General features: G+C 39.3%; 2 protein-coding genes across 10 annotated transcripts; one reads left to right on the forward strand and one right to left on the reverse strand.

Annotated features, from left to right (window-relative positions):
• Positions 1-211: 211 nt before the first annotated feature.
• Positions 212-3,256, forward strand: LOC135729331 (uncharacterized). Its single transcript, XM_065246898.1, has 2 exons — positions 212-1,066; positions 1,539-3,256. The coding sequence occupies exons 1-2, from the start codon at positions 793-795 to the stop codon at positions 2,864-2,866; spliced, it is 1,602 nt and encodes a 533-aa protein (XP_065102970.1). The 5' UTR covers positions 212-792; the 3' UTR covers positions 2,867-3,256.
• csde1 (cold shock domain containing E1, RNA-binding) lies at positions 3,053-24,267 on the reverse strand. Of its 9 annotated transcripts, none has more exons than XM_065246891.1 (23): positions 24,110-24,267; positions 21,461-22,200; positions 20,445-20,733; positions 19,132-19,314; positions 18,313-18,511; positions 18,083-18,192; positions 16,893-16,979; positions 16,646-16,743; positions 16,491-16,569; positions 10,611-10,739; positions 10,248-10,373; positions 9,932-10,147; positions 9,715-9,855; positions 9,312-9,485; positions 8,198-8,212; positions 7,639-7,749; positions 7,296-7,471; positions 7,099-7,211; positions 6,856-6,975; positions 6,521-6,699; positions 6,254-6,417; positions 4,731-4,863; positions 3,053-4,496 (listed from the first exon to the last, which is right to left on the reverse strand). In XM_065246891.1, exons 3-23 carry the CDS (start codon positions 20,568-20,570, stop codon positions 4,449-4,451), a joined length of 2,727 nt encoding a protein of 908 aa, XP_065102963.1. In that variant the 5' UTR covers positions 20,571-20,733; positions 21,461-22,200; positions 24,110-24,267; the 3' UTR covers positions 3,053-4,448. The 9 variants fall into 9 exon arrangements, with proteins under 9 accessions (XP_065102963.1, XP_065102960.1, XP_065102959.1 ...); XM_065246888.1 differs by having other exon boundaries at positions 7,639-7,746; positions 18,026-18,192; XM_065246887.1 differs by having other exon boundaries at positions 18,026-18,192.
• Positions 24,268-24,299: the final 32 nt, after the last annotated feature.

Consider the following 24,299-nt stretch of genomic DNA (forward strand, 5'->3'; position numbering starts at 1 on the left):
GAATATGTGCTGTGTACATTAAGAATACATACAAATAATATTTCTTCAGGAAATATAAAAAACAAGAAAAACAGTTAGCATGGTGTTATTTCTGGTAATATATATATATATATATATTTTACAATTAAATGTATTGACTAAAAATATAATGTAAACTTTATGATGCCTATTCATTTTAAACAGAAATATGAAGACACTTGAAAAGTAAAGCATGACTAAAATGCTTGTGAAAATCCATTGTAAACATGTTTTCAAAATAATTAGCATACAAATCTTGTCTTGGGAAAACATGCACCAGACACAAACACTCACACCAATGTCTGCAGGCAACTTTTTCTTATCATGCTGATCTGAGTGTTTACTGAAGGGAAGGGTTTGTGAATGTTCAGCTAAGTCAAGGATGACAAGAAGACTTTTCCATATACAAGACAACATATACCCCGCTGCACCTCACATAAATGCAAGGATATTGCTACAGGTCTTATTTCATCTAAAAGAATTACATTTATATTTATGCATTTGCTCTTTTATCCAAAGTGACTTACAGTGAGATACTTGAAAGAAATCTTGTGGTCATCAGCAGAACAGGTACAGAACATCTTCCATAACAAATCTAGAAACTTTGTACTTGATCGAAATAAATTTGATTATGTGTAAAACTAATTATTAACTTATTTTAATTAATTTATTTATGTACTACTTAATTTGATAAATATAGTCTTTATTCTTTAAAATATTTATAGTACAACAAATTAGTGCTCATATATCAGATTACAAACTGCTGTAAATATCATGGACAAGATGAACATTAAAAATTATATATTTATGTTAAATATAAACGGTGGTGGATTGGTGGATTATTTTTGGTTTGTTTATTTTCTTCATAACAAAAATGCTCTAAAAGTTGACATTAGGAAATATGCATTAGTAGTCTGCAGTGAATGGGGATATTTCTCCTTTAGGATGGAGGTAAAGGTGTATGTTGAAGGAGTCCAGCGCATTGTTTGTGGAGTCACTGAAAAAACAACATGTCAGGAGGTGGTCATCGCTTTAGCACAGGCAGTCGGTAAGAAAATCGCTTATGTATATCACAAATTCAGAAAACAATTATTAATGTACAACAAAACAATGGTGCCAGATAGCACTTAAAGTGGTTCCCTGGCTCAAAATCATAGGGGAACCATTTTTAGTGCCAAAGATTACCTATAAAGAACCTGTGTAGCACCTGTGTAGAACCATATTGTGCTAAGTTAAACCATAAGTGGTGCTATAGTCATGCGTTAGCACCACTTATGGTTCTTCAGAGGTGCTCTGTAGCGCTAAAATGGTTCCTCTATGATTACAATTTTGTAGTATTATGTAGCACCATTGTTTTTTAGCAAAACCCATATACAGTAGCAGCAATGATTACGACTAAAAAACCATAGAATTACTATAATTAAATATTACTATAGACTCTTAATAAATTTTATGGAAAACTAAACTAGCAAATTTTAAACAAGAAAAATGTAAAACATTTGTAATATTTTCGCTTTTAGGTCGCACTGGACGATATACTATGAGAGAGAAGTTCAAAGAATATGAACGTAACGTAACTCCAGATGAAAGGCTCCTGGAGTCTTTGGAAAAATATGGTGAGCAAGCTAAGGAAGTCCAGCTCATTCTGAAACATATCGGTCCTTCCCTTGGGGAAGAACCAATGCCCAGGGCCCAAATGAGGCGTGTAGAAGGAGCAGGGAGGGTCCGTAGAGGCAGCGGGATACTCGCCCTACACCGCCAGAGTCTTCCACCGCTATCACGTCTCTGCCTCCACTCCGAGCCACCCCCTGAGGAACCAAAGAGACCCAAGAGGAAGTCCCTGACCCTAATGGAGGAAGCATGGGGCTGGCTGGAAAACTTGGGTAGAGGCGGGAAACAACCATCAGGACGAGATAAGGGAAAAGACAAGGAGGGCAATAAAGGAAATGGGCACTCAGACAGCACATCTCTGAAATCAGCCAAGAGTTCCCCAGCCTCTGGGGTATCACAGGGAAAGGACAAAAAAGATAAAAATAGAGTCACACATCAGCCTTTGATCAGTTGCCTTGGAAACCGTGGTAGATGCAATGATGACAGTGTCTTATCTGAAAGTAAAGAGGAAGAGGTGCAAAAAGGTGCAGAGAAGGATGTGAAGACCATCACAACCGGCAAACCTCCAGCGGCTCAGGTTCAGATGAGCAGTCCTGAAACTGACAGTGAGGAGATAGTAGCATTAAGGAGACAGATCATCAAACAACAGACTACTCTGCAAGAACTAACAGTGAAAATAGATTCAACCGATCAGATGATTCGTGAACTTGAGGAGCAAGAAGCAGCCAGACAGAGTTCAGAGTCAGAAGATGAGGAACAGCTCAAGTTTTGGCTAAATGAGCTGAAAGCAGAGGAGGGCTACGAGAGGGATCTGCAGCAGCAGTTCTTTCAGATAAAAGAGGAAGCTGCCAAGTGCAAAGCCCAAATAGAAGAATACAAACAGAAAGTGCTAACAATGGATCTAAAAAACGTTGAGTACAAAAACACCACTGGACAAACAGACGCACCAAATCCTGAACTGAACCATTCTGAACCAAGCATCAAACAAATAGAGAGCTCTATGGAAGGATCACGTGGAGACAGTAAAATTGAAAAGGTGGTCACGACACTCGACTCCAAAGTCCCATATGTGGTTGTTTCTGCAAACCAGATATCTCATCCTCCACTGAGTGGACCAGCGGAGCTGAGGGAATGGTGGACACGATGGTCACAGTCTCAAAATCAGACACCAGGGACAAAACCCAAAATAGTGCATCGCTCTGAAATCACCATTCATCTGGGAAGCACTAGAGTTTAAGCACATGGAACACTGCAAAGATTTTGTATATAGAAACGTAAAAAAATTCAACACCACCTCGTTCATTTAAGCCCAGTGGATTATGAACTTTTCATTGCATGAGGACCACTGCCATGATGAAACACGGTGGTCCTGTATTTGTTTTTCATGTATTATGCTGTTAAAAAATAAAAAGTAACACATCACTGATTCTCATAAAATGTTTATTTCAATTGTTTCATTCAAGACCTTTAACAAAAGTATATAGGAGAACCTTGAGGTTCAACACAAACCCAGAGTGCTCCCAGAAATAATGATAGCAACAGCTCCATGTGTCATAAGAAGCACGGCAAAAGTCTATCCACTTAATTGAATTCCAGCTCATTATTTTTTAACGTTCCTAGTTGTTTCCCCACACTTGTCAAGTTTTGCATGTATTTAGATTTTCAAAATAAATCCACCAAGTAAAAGCACACATGAAAAGGGTGTTTTTCAACCCAGGTATGAGGGATGCACACCGGTATTTTCTGTTTGGGGAAACCACCATAATTGCTTTTATACTTTGGTGGCCATTTTCAGATAGAGGTTTTACATTTTGCTTGTTTTTAGGCACCTTTTCTTTAATTTACTCATTAGCAGACATTGAGTTTAAACAGAACTCAAAAGAGAGAGGAGAAAAAAACATGAGCAGAGTAAAAAAAAATCTATATAAAGGACTGCAGGCTACAAGATGCCATTAGGAATTCTGCACTTGCCTAAAAATACAGACTAAACGTGTGAAATCAAAATTTAAAACCGCTCCTAAAAAAAAAAGGAAAACCCAACTTGAGAAAAAAACTGATAATTTTCACAATCAAAATAAAAACATACACAAGTTTTGAACCCAAACTGTTTATTTTATTTTTCAGATTCACGTTATTAAAACCTACTCTAGAAATGGAATTGGGTATGAAACCAGTGAGTGAGAAATAAACTAGGTTCTAGGTTGTTTTCACTCACAAGAGTCTAGAAATATTTGGGTGAGGAACTCAAAATAAGGTAGATGATTCAAGTGATACAGGAAGAGTAAAATACAGAAGTCAAAAACACAGACAAGCAAAGCTGTTTTAAAACAACAACTCACATGGCAGCAGGTGCAGAATTCCCAGCATTTCAATTTAAGCAGAAATGAAAACTGGTGAAATAGGCCTCGCATCTCTAACTTAATGGGTGCGAGAACTACGAACCATTTTCCTCTCATCCTCTGCATAACAATCACACCCTTACAGATTTTCAAACAAACATGTGATGCATTAAACAAACACACTCATCATGTGGGGGTTCCTCAAAATTACAACCGCACAAGAACATCACACATACCATGAAGACAAATGAGATGAGAATTTTCTTTAGCATGGTCAAGGACAGAGAAAGGGACTTGAGTGCGTACATGCTAATTTTCAAGTCTTGAAGTGTTTGTTAACCTGTGAAATGTGTATGTTGGTGAGAGAAAGAGAGAGAGAATGAGCGAGAGACACACAGAAATCCTTTTCTCTGTTCTTCTATGATTGCTTTTCTTCTCGAGGTGTTTCTCCACACTCAGGAGGAGAGGGGTGAACAGTACTCAGTCAATAACACCAGGTTGGCGTGATTTTCTCTCTACATTGAAGCCCTGTGTGAAAAAAAAATCAATGAGAACAGGTCTAAAAATGTCCGAAATCCTGCCTGGTTCCAGTTTAGGACTGGCTGTCTAAGAGCAGGAAGTGTTTTCGTAGTGTGTATTCCACTTTATGATTGTTATTTTCTAAGTGTGCATTCAGGTTTTGAAAATCAATATTAAGTCAATGTAAGGAACAATACACTAGAAAGTGACTGAAAAGTAACCTTTACATTAACTTCTGTTTACCTTTGAATTGTCTGGGCCACGTGGTTGCCTGATAATGACCAGACGAGGGGCGTTGGTATCATCCAGAGTGATGCTCTTCAAGCGATTGACAAGTCGGTCAGGTCGAGGTGTTGCTACTAGTTTAGGGCCCTCACTGGAAAAAAAAAATGTAAGCTAAAATTAAAACGGAACAAAACTGGCAATGTGGTACCATAACAGATGCATCATTTGAAGGACTATAAATCACAATTTGCTCTAACACAAGATGGACAATCGGACATTTTGTTGCATCTCAGACACTCTGTTACAGACACAAAGCTGTAATTGCAAATGTGCCTCTGAAAGAAACACCTTGTAAAAGTAGATTTTGCATTAGATATGGGCTTTAATGAAAAAAAATCTGAATCGGCCATGAAAATCCTGATTGGTGCATCCCTATACTACAAGACTAAATGAAGAGTTTGGTTCCAAAACGCAATAAATCCATTTTGACTAATTTCGGTAAAAACATGTTTTCTATACCAAGAAAGTGACAAGATGAAAACCACCATTTTCTGTTACAAACTTTTACATAGCATCTTTAGATTATAAAAACAAAAAATTCAAATGCTTAATTTCATTCTCAAAGATTTATTATAAAACCTAATTATTTTTTCCACAAAATGCAAAAAATCCAAACAAGTTCTTCTTCAAAACGCTATAAATCTATTAAATCAATATATAAATGTGCATTCATCTTTGCCATGTTGTATTCATTTAGTTGACTAGTGATATACACTGAAAAAAAAATTAGTGTCATTAAGAACACTGTCATTGCTGCGGTTATTCTTGGGACGTCGTCACTGAACATTTTTAAAGCAATCATCTGTAAAATATGTTTTGGTCCTTCTCGATTTTCGTTGGTTTTGAGTAAAATAATAGAAAGTTTTTCATAAGATCCCCTGGGGTCAACGTGTTAGCATGACAGAAGCTTGATGCTGCCGGGAGAACAAGCAACACCTGACATTTTTCCATCTCCTAAGTGCCGCTCATGTAAATTATTAGATTTTGATGGCTTACGTTTCTTCCCTGCCACAAAAAACCACCACAGGTTTATCAATGCCCAAGTATTATTTTGTTTTGTTTGTTTCTTGATCATGAAGTACAAAGTTGATGAGGAAAACTAGGATTCATTCCATGTGTATTCAACACGCCGCCATTGCTGTTTACAATGCGTGGAATGGTGTGATTGGTTAAGCGGATTTATTGCATTGTGCAGAAAAAAAGTAGTGGCGTTTATCATGTTTTGGGAAAAAAGTGAGAAAAAAAAAAGACAGAATAACACTGCGGATATTGGATTTTGCGTAAAATTAAGAATTTCCTTTTTAATAATGACATGATACAATACTGATTTTGGTGGTAAAATTTTTTTTTTAAATGGAATTTAGCACGTTTTAGAACCAAAATCTTAAAATAAACATTTTAAATCCCAGAATCTACTAAAGCAACCAACCATTTGGGTTTTAGTTCCAAATCCTAACAAAATGCAAGTCCAGTAATCTCACCTGACTCTGCGGACATTGCAGGCACTACATTTGCCCGTGCGTTGGTTAAAGATGACAGCAAATTCCACTTCGTCTCCGGCCTGCAGTTCCAGCCCATCCTGCACCTCCTTAACATGGAAAAACAGCTTCTTGCTTTCCCCAACCTCATATGTGATGAATCCAAACTGAGACACAAAAAAAATCAGACCACAGATTTTTATTTTTATACACTGAAAGCATTTTTTTGTTGTGTGCATCATTAAATTGAAAGTGGATGTGTACCAATACCTGGTCTTTGACGCACTCTACCAGAGCTCTGCGCTGAGGCATGATGTTACAGGCCATCGTTTGTCCTGTCTGGGCCACTGTATTCAACTGAAACTTCACCATCTCACCCTTCTGCAGACAATCACCTTTATTGGCCATACCAACGATGCCAAATGGATAACTTTGACCCTTACTGGAGCCTGATTAAGGATTGATCAGAAAACGAAATTAAATTATTAAGTGCAACACATGATATGAGGGGATAGAAAAAGTAAAATAGACATGCACACTATGCAACAAGAGAACTATGATAGTTTCTATTTCCATTTGCCAGGTCAAAAGCTTGCATCGCTCACCGTCCTCTGTGATCTCAATGAGGCCTTGATACTCAGTCTGAGAAGGGTCCACACTGCGCAGGGGTCGAACCACCTTTCCAAGTAACACTGTATTACTGATATCCTCTCCCACTCCATTCACTGTCAGAGAGAGACACAGACATGTACAAAGTAGTATTTATAAAAAAGCTGATATAAAATAGCTTATTCCAGGATATAGCGACAAAAAAAAAAAAAAAAAAAAAAAAAAAAGTAGAAACATACCAGCAGCAACTTTGGTGACTTTCTCCGCACTTATTTTGTTTCCTTTGCCTTTGGACAGCATGTATTCCACTGTATCACCCAGGTCCAGGTTATCCACATCCCCACAAACCTCACTGTAAACACAGAACATAAAAAATAATGAAACTATACAGAATAAAAACCCCAACACATTATTATGACAGATAAACATCCATTACCTGTAGTGAAAGAAAATCTCCTGATCATGATTGGCAGTCTCTATGAAACCAAAGTTATCCTTCAGTGTGGCTATGTATCCCAGAAGCCTCTTGGTGCCAACAGAACGATTAAGGACCTTGATGGATACCGCACTTTGCTGTCCAGTCCGTTTCACTTCACTGATGGAGAACTCCACCTAGTGGACATATGGAGTTTAGATCACCCAAGTGCTTTTCACACTGGAGTAGTGCACACATTTACACTTAAAATTGCTTCATAACATCTCTCCAAAATCACATTATATTTAAATTTCAAAGAAGGCTTCATGCACCACCAAGAAATAGCAAAGTTGTCCAAAAGTACCTTATCTCCAAGCTGTGGGTAAATGCCTCCATCTAAGTCTTTAACATGGTAGGGAATAGATTGCTTTTCTCCTTCATCTTCATATGTAATCAAGCCTTCCTCTGCATCCTGCTGAATACACACAGATATCCACTTATGTAGCTTTTGACATTACATCCAAAATTTCGAGTTTCAGTTTAGTAATCGGACCTAGCAGTACACAAACACAATTATATTCATGTGATGAATTTCAGCCTATTTGATCATCATCATCAAAGCATGTTATTAACAACTGGAGATGCATGGGACTGCAAAAGTGAGCACTTGTTTGAGTAAAGAATTCTGAAAACTTGGCTTTGCTGAGCAAAAACCTAAAGGAAATGGCTTGAGATTTGGCATTCACATGTGAATAAGAGGCAAACACAAACATCGCTTGATGATTGAGTCATCATGCATTCACTGAGTGCCAGTGCTTAGTTGAGTTGGCATGATTGTTAGGTTAACATTTATGACTTTAAGATGTTAAATCAATCAATGCCAATAGCCTTTAAGTCAAACAGGCATGACAAAACAAACTGACCTTTTCAACTTTAGCCTTTAATAAAAGAAAAGAGGATTATGACACATCTGTGACTTCTATAAGCAGGGCGTGTGTGTGTTCAATTGGCAGACATATGCAGGTAAATTAAATAAAACTGTACCAAAATAATACAGCAACAGACTAAACCACATCCTGGCTACTCTTAATCCACATGCCTCTTCATCAGTCTTAAAGGAACACGCCGACTTTTGGGGACTTTAGCTTATTCACCGTATCCCCAAGAGTTAGATAAGTCCATCCATACCCTTTTCATCTCTGTGTGTCCCGTAACTGACTCACCCACCGCTAGCCTAGCTTAGCACAAAGACTGGAAGTAAATGGCTCCAGCTAGCATACTGCTCCCAATAAGTGACAAAATAGCGCCAACATTTTCCTATTTATATGTTGTGATTTATATAGATCAGAGTTACTTTAATCACGTCCAAGTAGCAGTGCTTCACCTTCTGAGAATATAGTTCTCAGTATGTATACGGTTATTAAAAGATGGCTGTGTCCCATATGACCTTTTTATATGTACATGGTGTGACTATACAAAATCACAACAAATAAATGGAAAATGTTGGCATAATTTTGTCACCTTTGGGAGAAAGCATGCTAGCTGGAGCCATTAACTTCCAGTCTTTGTGCTAAGCTAGGCTAGCGGTGGGTGCGTCAGTTACGGGACACACGGAGATGAAAAGGGTATGGATGGATTTATCTAACTCTTGGGGATACGGTGAATAAGCTAAAGTCCCAAAAAGTTGCCGTGTTGCTTTAAGTTTTAGACTCCTGCTCTATGAATTGATGACTAAACGGTCTACACTGTAAAGGAGAGGCAGCATGCAGAGAACAGCAGCCTACCTTGTCTTTTTTCTAATGAAGAGGAGCATGTTCAAAAACAAGGAAGAAGACAGGAAAGAACATCAGAAAATTGAATGAGCAGAAAAACATTATGAAGAGCTTGTTAAAATAAAGAAAGGAAGAATTCTTATTCAGTCAATTTGGTTCTATGGATCTTCTGAAAATCTTTCCCTAATACATTTGTACCCATGAAGAAATATGCCTACAAATTTAGTATAAGCCTACGAATACTTAAAGTATAATGTTAACACACCTTCTCTTTGCCCTTGCTGGGGCTGGAGTTCTTGGTGGTACTGGTGATGGCAGGCACAGCTTCTTTCTCTAAAAGCCCAACAAAACGTAGCTCAGATTGAGTGTGGAATGACACCGTGCCCTTGGGTAGCTTTTTGATCCTCACGGCGTGGTTCCTCTGCGCAGACAGCATATCCTGGTGAAGGTGAGATTTATTAGAACTGGATACAGCAACATTCAGAAGTCAACCTGTTGAGGCTTTATATTAATAGGAAACCCCATAAAGTGCATCCAATAAATCTAAATTAAAATGTATTAGTTAACAAAAAGATAAACAAGTTGATGAAATGGGCAGTCTGAAGGACTACAGCACAAAGGGTATAACAAGCAAGTCTACTTTAGTTTGCAGATGTCTAGGAACTCACAGGGACAACGGTGAATTCCACTTCATCAGAAATGTGTAGCTGGGTCTCCTCCAGCACCTCACTGAAATGGAAGAACATTCGAGCATCACGGTCCACACACTTGATGAAGCCAAAACCTTCACGCATGGCAGCTATCACACCCTGCAAAAGACAGCTGATATTAGACAAAGACAGAAAAACTGACCAACAGGCCGGCCTTAAGGCTTTTCAGTCATACCATTTCACGAGTCTCCTTTGTGAAATGGAAGGTGTCAGGTAGGATATCAATATTTGTCGCCCTCTCCAGTTTGTCTCGGCGGTCGGTGGAAATGTTAAACTGGACGTGGTCTCCCTCCAGCAGCGTAACTTTGGACTTGGTGTCCTTTTCCCCAAATAGCAGCTCTTTGTCAGTGAAATTAATTCGGGCACCGATTCTCCCAGGCAGAGGGTCGTTCTGAGCAAGACACATGTGAAATCCAGGATTATTCATTTTAAACAACAAGACATTGACACTACTACATGGGAATGCAATGACAAGAGCTTTAAACACAAACCTGATTCTTGGAGGGGGCCTTGGGAATAATCTTGGCGACAGTCCCTTCAAAAGTTTCAATACTGATGTCCTCAAATATTACAGTTCCCTGAGGCAACAGTCTTACATCCGTAGCCACTTCCTTTCCCTGTGTTTCGAACAGAAACAAAAGCTTTAGAGCAGTGTCTACATATAGCTGCTTGAAAACACAATGCATCTCATGACTGGTAATGAATGGGTAAACAAAAAGAAAAATAGCTTGATCTGTAATTTTTCAGAATTTCAAAATACTTAATTCGTTCTTGAATTCAACAGGAAAGAATTGAAGAATGAGTGCTGTTCAATTGAATGCTTTTAGATGTCATTTACGCCCAAGTATGCTTACGTTTCTCTCTTTGATGGTGAATTCCACATCATCTCCAGCCTGTAGAGCCTCCAGATCTCCTTTAAACTCACTGTAGTGAAAGAAAATCTCCTTCACCACATCCCCACGTTCAATGAATCCAAAGGCCTCCTTCAAAACACAATAAAAACATTTCAAAATACGGTTGCAAATGCGTCTTTGTGACTACATGCATCAATAACTAAAATTATAGTAAGGAGTAGGTGACAATTTTTGGTTTCAAGGGTGCATTAGTCAATACATTATAAATGTGATGTTACATGCAATCTAACCACTTCAAAATATGGTTTCAAATTGACACTAGCAGTTTTTATTAAGGGGGATCAGTAAGATTAGGGACAGTTCGGATATTAATAATCCTTTCTGTTAGACACAAAATAAACTTCAGTATTTATAACGTTTTGTCTTTATTTATCCTCCGATAACATCCGCTCCAACACGAGCTCAAAAACAACAACCGGCTTTTCCGCCCGGGCTTCATAATAAAAGTCCCATTTTAGCTTCGGTAAAAGGTTATGTGAAATAATAAACAATATTTAGCATGGAGCTATAATATACATAAACACATTTTAATGTCTTAAACTTAACAAACTCCCACTCTTTAAAAAAAAAATAATAATGAAATAAATAACTTTACATTAAACATACTAACAGGTCATACTGAAAAACAACATTCTTGAACAAAAAAATACGACCTAGTATATTTCAACAAGCTCTCAAGTTTAACTCAAAGACAGACTTTGTTTTAATTCAGTTTCCACTGTCCTTCACTCAGTGCCTTGAGTAACTGACAAGCTGATGCCCCCTTTTTGGTAAGGCAGTCTGCAAGTTGTTCTTTTGTGTTGTACCACAGTACTCGCTCAACTCTCTTTGTTTGGACAAGTTCTTTGATACTACTTATCTCCAGGCGGAGTCTTTTCTCTGAGACTGACTTTGTGGACTTAATTGCATCAGCAAGCGAATGATTGTCAGTGACGCATATTATTGGTGGAGCATGTTCAGCATTACCAGTAGTTAGTTCTGAGAACAGTATGGACAGAAAAATAGAATTGTCAATTCCATCAGACATTGCCAATGTTTCACCCGCAAGTGTGCTCCGCACAACCCTCTTGACTCTCTTTGATTGCCAAGAAAGAGGTGAGAATTTTCCGTTCTCTCCCATTAAAAGAATCAGGTGCCCTCCTTGGGTGCCTCCATCTGAAAGATTTCCAAACGAAGCGTCGCTGAACACAATCATCTTAAGGGCACTGTCTCTGCCCAAGTGTTGGAAGTTTAGAATTACCTTCTTGGACTTAAGTTTGCACACTATTCGGTTTGCTTCATGGATTGTCTGCACAGTTGCATTTTTTGTTTGATGTCAAATTGCTAGCATCAAATATGACATCTGGTCTGCTCTGTCTTGCCACCCAAAGAATTTGACCTATTTTGGACCTGAGCTGATCCTTTTCCTCCTCACAGAGAGGTGAGTCCTGTTCCACAGCTCGTGAAGGATCCATATGAATGGGTTGCATGTGTTGAATGTAGCTTTCCTGGTGTATTTGTACTTTTCTGTCAACAGTCGCAAAATCTATTCCCACATAACAAAAGTGATCATGTTCCTCACGTCCAATTTGAAAAACAGATCTTAGATGTGGTACTACGGTGGTGGAGAAACTTTGTGTACCCCCCCATAAGAAGTCATCCACATGACAGGCAAGCACCCCAGTTACAATACAGTCCTGGTCTAGCCAATAAAAAACAGCTGGATCGACCTTGGACATTTTTCCTCCTGCTTTCAGCACTATGTCTTTTACTTTATTGTACCAGTACAATGAAGCGTCTGCCAGACCATATACACACTTTTTTAGCTTCCATAATATTCCCTCACAGATAGCCTCAGGGGGAGGCCTGATGTAAATGTCACGTGACAGTTCTATTCCCTGCAGAAATGCTGATTTTATGTCCATAGAATGAAGTGTCCACTGTTTTTGACAAATAACCGCAACCAGCAGTCGAAGAGACTCAGAAGCACATGTGGGAGAATCTTTTTGTAGCTCTGACACATTTAACTCCTCAAAACCTCTGGCCACCAATCGTGCTTTCGGTACTATTCCAGTTAGTGTTTCTTTGAGAGTGCACACCCATCTGGTAGAGATGCACTTTTGTCCCTCATCCTGAACTTCCTCAAACACACTGTTATCTCTCCAGCTCTTCATCTCTTCTTGTTTGGCTAGGTCAAAGGATAGATCTTTTGTTACCAATACATCCTCACTGACATTTGTGGCACTAACATCAGTAACAGCGGGCTCAATTTGAAGACCGTCTAAACATGATACATCAACTGAATCTTTACTGCCTGCAACATTAGTTGGTTCAATGAGCAGAAGGTTGTACCAGTTTTTGTATTTGCCTGTGGCTTTGCCTGCACGCCCTAGTACTTTTGCTGTGTGCAAAGCCCCACTGTCTCTGTCTTTGTATTTTAGAACTTGCCCTGTTTTTAAACGAACATCAGTTCCCTGCTCCGTATCACTTTGTGCCACTATGTCGTCACTAGTGTGTTGTGCTGCCACATTCAGATCTAAAGTTGATGCTCCTGTGTCCTCAGTTTGTATTGAACTCTGCTGTATTTCAGGTACAGTTTCTGTTCCCTCTGTGTTGTTGACAGCAGATCCTGTCATCTCCTGTCTTTGCATATTGTTTGTGTCAATTTCAGCATCATCCCTAGTGACATGTTGATCTCCGCTGTCTGTGTTTACTTTTCTTAGTCTGAGGTAGTGTACCCTAATGCAGGTTCCTCCATGTCTGACAAACACCACTGCACCGTCCTTGCCAATGACAACTCCTGGTCCTTTCCACTCTTGACAGTCAACTCTTTTGTAGTACACTTTGTCACCTCTTTCATATGTCTCATCTGTCTGACGCAGTTGTTTACGTAGTGCTCTCCGTATTCTTTCCGAGCATTCTGCTTCTGTGAACGCCTTTCTCGATGCATGTAATGCAGAGATGTGTTTTGCCACCCACTCACTTTTCGTTGTGCCCTCTAAAGCTGGGGGCTTGTCGGTTAACACGGAGGGCAGGTTGGGATTCTGTCCAAACACCAACTGATGAGGACTATAGCCATGGACATTTTGCATGGTGTTCTTTGCCATAAGTGCCCAGTCCAATGCAGTGTCCCAGTCACAGCCGTTACTTGACTTCACTTTCATTATGATCTCTGTAAGTGTTTGGTTGTGTCGCTCTATAAGTCCATTGCTCCACGGGCTGTATGCTGCTGTTGTCTTTATTTCTATATTGAAATTTTCTGCCATGTCTCTAACCTCATCATTATTAAATTCTCCCCCATTGTCGCTAAACAGTTTCTGAGGTGGACCATGGACACTTATCCACACATGGACAAAGTGTTTCACTATTTCAGAGGACTTCTTAGTGGTCAGTATGCTGCCTGCACTAAACCTTGTGAACTGGTCAATAATATGGAGATACCACATACCTGGTTTAAGTTCATGTAGATCTACTGCAACAGTTTCATTGTACTGAGATGCCAGTGGTAGGCCAACAGCAGGCTTTGGTTTGGTCTTACTGTATTTTTGACACGTTTCACATTCACTCACAATTTTCTCCAGAATGAAACTACATTCTGTATCTTTATTTCCAGAGTTAGTAAGAAGTCTTTGCAGTCTGTCAACAGAAGCATGACCAAATTGTCTGTGAAGCTTCATCAGGATTTTGTGTTTTTCTGCTGAGCTCATTTTGTCTGAAATTGTCAGTATTTCCTCGTCACACTGACTTTGTGCATCCGCATTCTTTTGTTCCGTAAGAGTGACATCTTCATCAGCTACCAAGACACAGTCATCACTTTGAATGTTTTTCTTTTCATTGTCCATAATGTTGACACAGTAATGACCAGAGCTTGTAAAGTCTAGTTTTACAGGTTGACTGAACATCACCGCACTGTCATTTTCCATATCTAGCACTGTCCCTGCTCTTTTCATGGATGCCTTGCTCAAGAGTAATGGAATGTTCGCTGGCACCACTTCAGTTTCAATATGACACCTAGTTTTTCCAATCTTTGCAGGAATTTTTAACTTTCTGTTGGAATAGACCACTTTTCCATCACCAAACTTAAAGGGTCTGTGACTGTGAGTTTCTGTTTTCCTCAGGTCTTTTATCTCATTTTGGCTTAGTTCAGCGATGTAGCTATTTATCCATTCCTGTCCACACACAGTCCGTGTGCATGCGGTGTCTATTATTGCTGAGCCGAAACACTCTGTCATAAATATTTCTGCTTCAGTGGGTGACTCTTTTGTATACAGAGTAATGTTGCACTCCTCCATATCATTTGTTTCACAATCTTCAGTAAGTTTGACTTGCTCACCTCTGTGTGGACAGTCTTTGGCCCAGTGGAAAGTGCTTTGACAAACAGCACATTTTGATCTGCGTCCATACCTGTCCAGGGGGTTAGTGCCAGGCAGTGGTGTCTTTTGCTGAACATTTTGCGACCATGGCTTGCTCCTTTGTCGCCTTTGTTCTGTTACATATGCTGTTTCCTGATTAATCCCCACTGTAGAAGCAGACTTTCCTCCAAAAATCCTCTTCAGTGCTGACTTCATTGACGCAAAATTCAAATCTGTACATGCTGTCAGTGCCAACTGTCGATCTTTCACTTCTAAGCACGCAGTGTCCAGCAGTTTGAATGCCAATACTGCATCGGGAAGCTCCATCTTATATTTGCGCATCCGCGAGTACCGCTGTTCAAAATCAATGATATAGTCTGTCATGGAAACACTGCTATCTTTGATAATCCGGTCAAAGCTCGAGTACGCCTCGTAAACTTGATCCTTTTCTTCTTTGAGAAACAAGTCATCGAGTTTCGTAAGTAAAGTGTTCATGCCAGTGTCCTCATTCAGATCGTCTACCGGTATTTCCATCGCCGTTTCTCTCGCTCTTCCCGACAGAGCCAAAGCCACAGCGAGCGCCTGTTTTTTCTTTTCGAGTTCTGTAACTCTGGTCCAAATCGCGACTTCATTCTTCCAACTTTCATATGATTTTCCTTCATCAAAGGTTGGCGGTACTCTATAGTTGCTAACCATCCTCTGCTACCAATGTTAGACACAAAATAAACTTCAGTAATTATAACGTTTTGTCTTTATTTATCCTCCGATAACATCCGCTCCAACACGAGCTCAAAAACAACAACCGGCTTTTCCGCCCGGGCTTCATAATAAAAGTCCCATTTTAGCTTCGGTAAAAGGTTATGTGAAATAATAAACAATATTTAGCATGGAGCTATAATATACATAAACACATTTTAATGTCTTAAACTTAACACTTTCTTCATTAAAAGATCTTCAGATGAGAGGCATTTATAAAGCTATTTTAAAGCATTTGCAGGGCTCAACGCAAAAAAAAATTTATACTGGCCCAGTCGGGCCAGTGGTTCAAATTTTCACTTGCCCTGCCAAAATTTTTACTGGCTCCAATAAAAAAAAACTGTCAGTGTCATATTTAAAAATAATAATTCAAAAGTCAAATATAATTGTATACATAGACTTTTCTGCTTTACCTGTAAACTGACAGCAAACTGCAAAATATTGCATGGTTTCTTTTGTTGTGTTTTACCCAAGAAAATGTCTGCGTCCAAAATGTTAAAAAATATACATTGATGAAAATATATTTTAGTGACTGAGGGTGAAGCACTGGCCCGATCAGGCAAGTGACAATACTTTTTACTTGCCCGAACGTCTCTCATGCTTGCCCCGGGCCACCGGGCAGTCTGTTATGTTGAGCCCCCTGATTTGCCATTTACTTTAAAAAATTTTTTTTACATGGTACTACTAAATCAAGCAACTATTTAAAAAAAAAAAGATTAATTCTGATTCATACCTTGGTAGCACACACCACTCCCTGGCATCTTGACTGTTTATTCTTCAACACAATGTTGTGGGCACTTACAGCACCAGTACTGAAATAAAAATACAATTTCAGTCATTGTAACACTTACATTTCACCTTTTACAGACTATTTATAGATACACTTACTGCTTGTTGGTTTCCATGTAAAAGCTGACTTTATCTCCAGTATCTAATGTAACATTTCCTTCCACATCCTCAGGGGTGTAGGTCAAATAAAACACTTCCTGTGAGAAGATTAAAACAATTTATAACAATGCTTAATCGTTAAAAGTGCTTTTGTACAAATTGAAGGAAAATTGGTATTTTGATTAGAAAATAGCAGTGGCAAAATATATTAACATGTGTATATTATACATAGGAGAAAGACACTGACCCCATTCCTCTCGTAACACACACTGCCTGTGGGCACCTGGCCAGGTGCTGACTTCCCATCCAGGTGAGAAGGTATAGCTGACACTACCTAAAGAAAGTGACCATGCAGACATGCAGATGAGGTTAGAGACTGAGACATGGATCACCTAAACAAAATCTAACAGAAGGTTCCTGAACACAGATGTTAGACAATCCCTGACCCTAAAATAACACAAATTACTAATCAAAAAGCTTCAAAACTTGATTTACATACAGTGTTCAAGAAACCAGCCTTACATTTACTAAACTTAAGCAGAGATTTAAATAGAAGATAACTTAAAGTTTATTTTGTCATAAACTGCTATTTAAATGAAGATGAGGAATCCCCCAACAACAAAACACAGACAACCAAGCTCATTGTGAACCCACAAACAATCTTAGCATTAGATTAGTTAAAGAGCCCAGCAGTAAGAAACTGTCAGGCCACATTTATACCTGGTATTAAAAGAATACGTCATCCAAAAATGAAAATCCTGTCATAATTTACTAAAACTTGTTGTTTTAGACATGTATGAATTTCTTTTTTCTGATGAACACAAAAGGAAGCATTGTGATAACGGAAGATATTTTATTAAAATATGATAAGCAGAGTTGACGGTTCCCATTGAATTCCAAAGGAATTGTTTTTCCTACTATAGAAGTCAATGTTTTTCCCCACCAGTTTGTGCTTATTATGTATCAAAATGTCTTTGGTGTTTATCAGAAAAAAAGAAATTCAAACAGGTCTAGAACAACATGAGGGTGAGTAAATTAAAATTAAAACAAAATTCTCATTTTTGGGTGAACTATCCCTTTAAGATGCGTTGTGGTCAATTGAATCACAAGTGGATGATAGAGAGAGACATCCGCTCACACCTGGTGTTAGTTTCTTTCATCCACTTTTGACTGCTTTTGCGTTAATCTAGCGTTTTCCACTACCTCTGAATGTGGTCAAAGGGGACGAGCTCAAAACCATCACACCATTTTCACCATTATCCTTCTCCACTTGTAATCCGATCGACCAGGTCAGCATGGATTAAAAATGAGCTTGAAACCCCAACACTCACATTAATGGGACAAAGACGAAAAACATGAAAGTAAAACGTGTTCCTTAACTGGATGAATAAAACCATGCAGCACAGTTAAGGGAGAGGCGTGCAAGTCAGGGCCCACCTGCCCAGAGATTCGCTCTTCTGGCAACATTTCTGCCTTGATTTTTACCAGCTTCACCGCGATTGGCTTGCCGGTGCGTCTATCAGACGACACCTCAAACTCCACATCATCTAAAAAAAGGGGTGGGACAAACAATGAAGTGAATAAGTCAACTCTTGCATTAACAATATAGGACACTGCAATGCAGAAAATATCCTGGCAGCCTTTCCTCAAGGTGTTGCAACCCATACCTCCAACTTTAAGCTCCTGCAGGTTTCCGTTGTACTGTGAGCAGTGAAAGAAGAGGCGGGCTTGTCTCTCAGAGCATTGAATAAATCCGTATGATGCCAACAGTTTCTCGACCACGCCGGTCTCCCGGATGCCCATGCCGGTCCCGTTTGCAAAGCCACTATGGCCGTTATTATGCAGCAGACTGGGATCAAAACTCATCTGTGGGGAAAACAGTGAGAACATTAACCCTGCAACATTTTCAGACATTGAATCACACCTCAAAAGATCGTAAGATTGTATGTATGAAAATGGTAAAATGGGATGAAATTGGAAACTTCTATATTTAATTTAAATATTTACAATTAAAGGAAATATTTAAAGCACAAACATGGCCAACAAACATAACTTTCACATGATCTCTTTTTGCTATGGTTTGTTAATGCTAGTTTTCAGTTTAAAGTCGAAGTTTAACTTCAGTTACATATGCACAATACTAAAGCACGTCACACGTTACAACCTCCAATAATTTCATATCAATTTTCTAGTTTAATCATCATGCATTAAACGAGCATCTAGTCACATATTAGGAGACACACAAACTCAATCATTACATTCTTGGCTAAAACTTGGCCTTTCTGTGGACATCAAATAGCAAACTGTGTAAATTATGTGTGAAAAAAATCAGCAGGCATGTGGTCAAATAAAACAAATTTGCTTAATTCAAACCTATAAGGCATGCTGTTAATAGGATAGGTGAACTCTTGTCAGTAGGGACCATTGGGCCAGCACACACTAGTTCAAAGGGACTGGGCACACACTGTCCCATCATGCCCACTTACAGATCGCTGGTACAGGGGTGTTCGTTTTTGCTTTTTGCCCCCTGCTGCACGGGAGGTATGACATGAAACTGAGGCAGAGCGAGGGATTGGCTGGCTTGAGGTGGAAGGGGTAGGGGCAGGAACTAGGGTATCAGGGACCGCCGGGAGCTCCATCTTCAGATGAGGGTAGGAGGAAGTGGGGCACTGGGGGATAGGGTATTAGATTTATATATAAATACAAAATTAATCATTAACTTATCAGCGTATACTATTCTCTGTAAAATGCTAGAATTTAATGTCTCAGAGGCCATGGACTCCCTAAATGATGTTAAAGGGCAGATATAGCAATATGCTTGTTTTTTTTTTGAGGTGATGGAAACTATCATCATCACTAACTATTAGAAGTAGTTTAAGGTCATGTTATCCAAACTTTCCTGCCACGGATTTCACTTTCACATATTCCTGAAATGTTACTTTGACATGAATGATTACAGCTCATTTTGCTTTTGTTCAGATATTTAAACTGACGCAAATCTTCTTTGCACAGTGGAAATAGTTCTGGTACAAACTATTATGATTAAATAATTTTGTTTGTTTTAATTTCAATTTAAATACCACTGCCCTGTGCTGGTAGACATGCGAGGAAAATCACAATGATGTGTTAGTTTGATGAAGCAACTAGAAATGGGATTTCTACATGGTAACAGCAAATGGTTAGATGAAACAGACTTGACCAGCCTCGACCACTCTGTGGCATAGATACCGAACTATCACAGATAAATCCTTCAAATATGGTTCAATAGTAGTTATGCCCAAGACTGATAAACGCACATGCAACTGTAGCCATCTGACACTGCCTAATACATTAACCATTTATTACACAATCAAGGTTTAATTTGTCGCTGTTTTTTAGAAAACTTCTCTAAATTGTAAGATTAAAATATTAAATCAGAAAGCGTTGGAGCAAACCACTTTACATATTATGTGCATCTGGCAGATCCTTTTATCGAAAGCGACTTACAATAAACCCAATCAATAGATTTTTTATCAATATTTGTTTTCCCTGAGAATCAAATCCACAACCGGTGCATTGCTAACACAACGCTCCACCAACTGAGCTACAGGAACTGCAACATTTAAATATCCAATAGTCGCTATATCAGTCTTCCAATGGCATATCACGGTTCCTGCTCTGCCTCCTCTCTGACCTTGTTTACGGCAAGTGATCGAGGCCAGCCTCCAAGCCTGCTGATCAGGATGATGGAGGAAAGGAATAGCTTTGAGAGGGGCGGGAGAGGCGAAGTGAGGTGGAGGACGGATGTCAAGGCACTTACGGATCGGCCGTAGGGAGACAGGCTGAGCCCGACGGGTGACGTGCTGTTCAGGTCAGCACTAACGAACGCTGCAGGTGGCGACGCCGGCAAGGTAAACTCGACAAAACCTTTCCAGGGACTACCCATAATTCTCCCATAAACAGTGGCCAAATCTACTACACTTGAGATTGATCGGATTGCGCACGTTTTGGGCGTCAAGCTTTTAAAAATTCAGTTGATGTGTGGCAGCTCGTCCCTTCACTTTCCCTTCTCCTTTTCGTTACGTACCAAACAAAACACCACTGGATTTCTGCGAAGTGAAGAAAGGAGGGAAGGGGTGAAAACTGTGGGAGAGGCAACAAGAACAGCCAGTGAACATAGCAGCACATTAAGGGCCAGTCAAGGGCTGTGGGTTTGTGAGGACCTTACAGACATGAAAGTTTGCTTCCTCTTTACAGAAAGCAGACTTAAATCAGATATCAATTATTTCTTTCACTCAAGGCACAAATCTGGAGTGTTGCAGGGACTTCATTGGCTAACGGAGATGTGTTTACTTTTCCTGTAATGTCTGCAAACTTGCAAAGTGGTCACATCTTAGCCAAGACTGACAAAGGGTGACATTCTTACAATTACAAAAAAAGCACTTTAGCCATTTGTATAGTTTAAGGTTTTGACAAGATTTTATGATCTTCTCAACCTTCCCTGTCTCCACAGTCTTGAAATAAAACCTGGTGAGCTGTTCACATAAGCAGCATTTAGATATGACCACAAACAACATATTGCGGCCTACATGCTAGCTGTAAACTCTCAGAAAAAACAAACCGAGTTGCTGACAATAAAGAACGTTTGAAGATCAGTCACTTATGAGGTTGAATATTTAGCACACTGGACTTTGAAAAATGATTAATAAACCTCTCCTAACAGTTCACTTAAGAAACAGCATGACTTAAGCATCATGAACAACTAGCTTATTTGTGCACTTTTACATTGTTAATGAATACAAGTCAACAAAACGTTAGGTGTTTGTCATGGCTTACCTTGTTCTGTTGTCTTGGAAGGCTGTAATGATTTGGACCAAATTTGATGAAATCACTTTGATCAAAACACTGAAACGATGCTTCAGACTCCGTTCACACGCGCACGCACACACACCCCTGTAAGCTTTAGCTTCCAGGCACACGTTTAATTACAAAAGTTGCAAAAAAGGACAAAAAGTCAAAACAAAAAAATAATCGAATAAAAAGGCAAGTGCAGGTGTATAAACGCTGCTCTTGGAAAAGTGAATGAACACAAATGCAGGGGGAAAAATTGAGGGCGGGATTCTGTCTGAAACTGACAGAAAGAAAAGGTCAAAAATGAAAAAAGACTAGCAGACAGCAGCCCTCTCCGCACCCCGGAGGAGGAAGAGGTGCGGGGAGGATGAGAAGGGCTTGGTGCAGCGTTGGGACGTGTGCTTTATCAAAGCTGTTGAGTAGGCACAAACTTCTTGTTTCAGATCAGGTCTCGCCTTCGCCGTTAACGATGATGGTTGGTTGCTTCGCTAGTTGCGGCCTGGTTCTGTTTCTTAAATCTTTGGTTTGGTCGTTTGGTTGTTTCGTGTTGCTTTAATTTTCTCTTTGTAGCAGTGCAGGTCTTCGTCTCGTCTTCAGAGTTGTTGTACCGCTGGGTCAATTTGGGGATGTTCGTTAATTTTGTTGATGTTTCTTCTGACCGATTGATGATCTGAACTTGAAGTAGGTTTCAGATGGTACAAAAATCAAATCTGTTTCACTTCATACTGTTTGGGGAAGAAAAAAAACAGCAGATCAGTTGATATATCATCAACAATCATATATAAAATATTCGCTATATTTGATGTAGTACAATATACGTTTACATGCAACCTAATGTGAGATAACAATTACCTTTATTGAAACAGCATACAATAAAAACAATATTCGAGGAGGTTTAGGATCATATCAGACCATATCAATACAGAAGACGATATAATCTCATCCAATTTTCATTTATGCATTTTTTATGCATATCCCTCTGGGAAAAATACAAATACAACACCAAAACTCAATATACCACCCAGTCATATCCCTTCAATGATCACTTAATATTGTTAAAACAGTGTTATCGTCCTGTTGATGCACATGCCTAAAAATAAAGTTTGGTTCTGTGGTCTGTAAAGGCAGCAAGGGCAGCTGAACGAACAAACACAAGCTGAGGATCAACAAGTCTTGGCTTGAACCAGCAGTTGGCTGGTTGAGTATTTATGGGATAGACTAAATTCAAGCAGTCAACAACTGCGGATATCCAGCATGCCAATCATTCACTTCTCTCCACTCCATTACATATGAAATGGAGGGATCAAAGAGATTGATATTAAGGGACAGTTCATGACTTGCTTTGAATGATAAAGTATGAGTGTTTCTGTGGCTTAGTGGGTAGAATATAGAGTTGGCAAAAATTTAATTGTAAAATGTAACGTCAACAACAAAAATGATGAGACTGACATTTGTGCATTTGGCAGATGCTTTTATGCAGAGTGATTTTATGCATTGATTTTCAGTATGCGTGTTCCCTGTAATTTTATCATAAAACCTTTGTGCTACTATAGCAATACTCTACCAATTGAACTAATTTAACAACGTATTCAGGGAAAAATAACCATTGTTATGCACATGTGGGTAGTAACTTCATATCATGTCAAACAATAGATTTTTAAGAACTGCGTGTACTCAGAAGGACAATATTTATCTCTATTAAAAGCGATTTGGAATTTTATGGGAACAGTACGTGACGTAGACGCGCTGTGAGAGCGCGTGGGCCTCAGCTATGCTTGACTCAAATATACAAATTAAGAACAAACAGTGCATGGAAATGACAGTTGTTCGTTAACAAAAGCATAACGCCTATTAAACGGCGCTCTATAGTTGTTTTGCAATATAAAACGAGGACATGGGGTGAAGTGACGCAACAGTGATTGAGCAACAGCTGGGATCGGATCCACCTGGAGTTCATCCAGACGAACAACAAATCACGGACTGTGTCAAAGACAACTTGAATACACGGTACTGTATAAGTTAAACTAGGTTAAACAACCTAAACGTGGTTAAATATCAAGTGAGTGGATTGAAGCTGATCCAAATGAGAGAATTGGTATTGTCTCGTTTGGGGTGTAAACTACTTTAATGAAAGCAGATTTGTAAAAGACTACATTCCTGTTTAAAAAAAGCTACTTTTTAAATGAACCAGAAAAAGTGAATGTGCGAGTGTGTACTTATAAAACAGGGCAGTCGGGCTTAAAATAATCACTCAGCTCGACAACAAAGACACACGGTGGCTGTCGGGTCACACAGGGCCTCCGTTACTTTTCCTCACACCATCTCATCTCCATTACAAGCGATTCGTCATGAATTCCCATGATGGCATGCTGTGAAACATCTAACGTAAATATAAAGTCTGGTTATTTAAGTTAAGTACTTGCCGCAAATCCACTAATTGTGCCTATATCGCGGTCTAGCATGCTAACCCGCTACAGCACACGCAGAGGAAACGCCGTCCCCACCCTAGACCGTTTAACTGTTAAAACACACTGAATTTTAAGACACAAACCTAAATACAAGTAGCAAAACATAACATTGTAAATTAACCGTGCAAAAGTTAAGTAACATCTGTACATTTAAAGAAAAACTCACCCCAACAGCTTTCAGCACTGTCACCAGCGCCGCCATAAGCAGCACGGCACATTACGTAGTGAGCTTTGCGATTTCTCGCGATATTTCACAGCACACCGCGAGCTGTGGGACACACGCAACTGGGTTAAGGGTCACATTTGACAGTATATCATTTTTTATAAGTGGGTCTCTGCTGCTGTGCCAAGCCCCC

Source organism: Paramisgurnus dabryanus, chromosome 11 (genome assembly GCF_030506205.2).
Source record: "Paramisgurnus dabryanus chromosome 11, PD_genome_1.1, whole genome shotgun sequence".
In the NCBI taxonomy this organism is placed as follows: domain Eukaryota; kingdom Metazoa; phylum Chordata; class Actinopteri; order Cypriniformes; family Cobitidae; genus Paramisgurnus; species Paramisgurnus dabryanus.

Coding starts and splice junctions, on each gene's coding strand:
- csde1 (XM_065246887.1), bottom strand. CDS start 20,570: ATGGGTAGTCCCTGGAAAGGTTTTGTCGAGTTTACCTTGCCGGCGTCG. Junction 9,856..9,931: donor CAAAGGAGACTCGTGAAATG/GTATGACTGAAA, acceptor TGTCTTTTGCAG/GGTGTGATAGCTGCCATGCG. Junction 4,497..4,730: donor GTGGCCCAGACAATTCAAAG/GTAAACAGAAGT, acceptor TTTTTCACACAG/GGCTTCAATGTAGAGAGAAA.
- LOC135729331 (XM_065246898.1), top strand. CDS start 793: ATGGACAAGATGAACATTAAAAATTATATATTTATGTTAAATATAAAC. Junction 1,067..1,538: donor CGCTTTAGCACAGGCAGTCG/GTAAGAAAATCG, acceptor TTTCGCTTTTAG/GTCGCACTGGACGATATACT.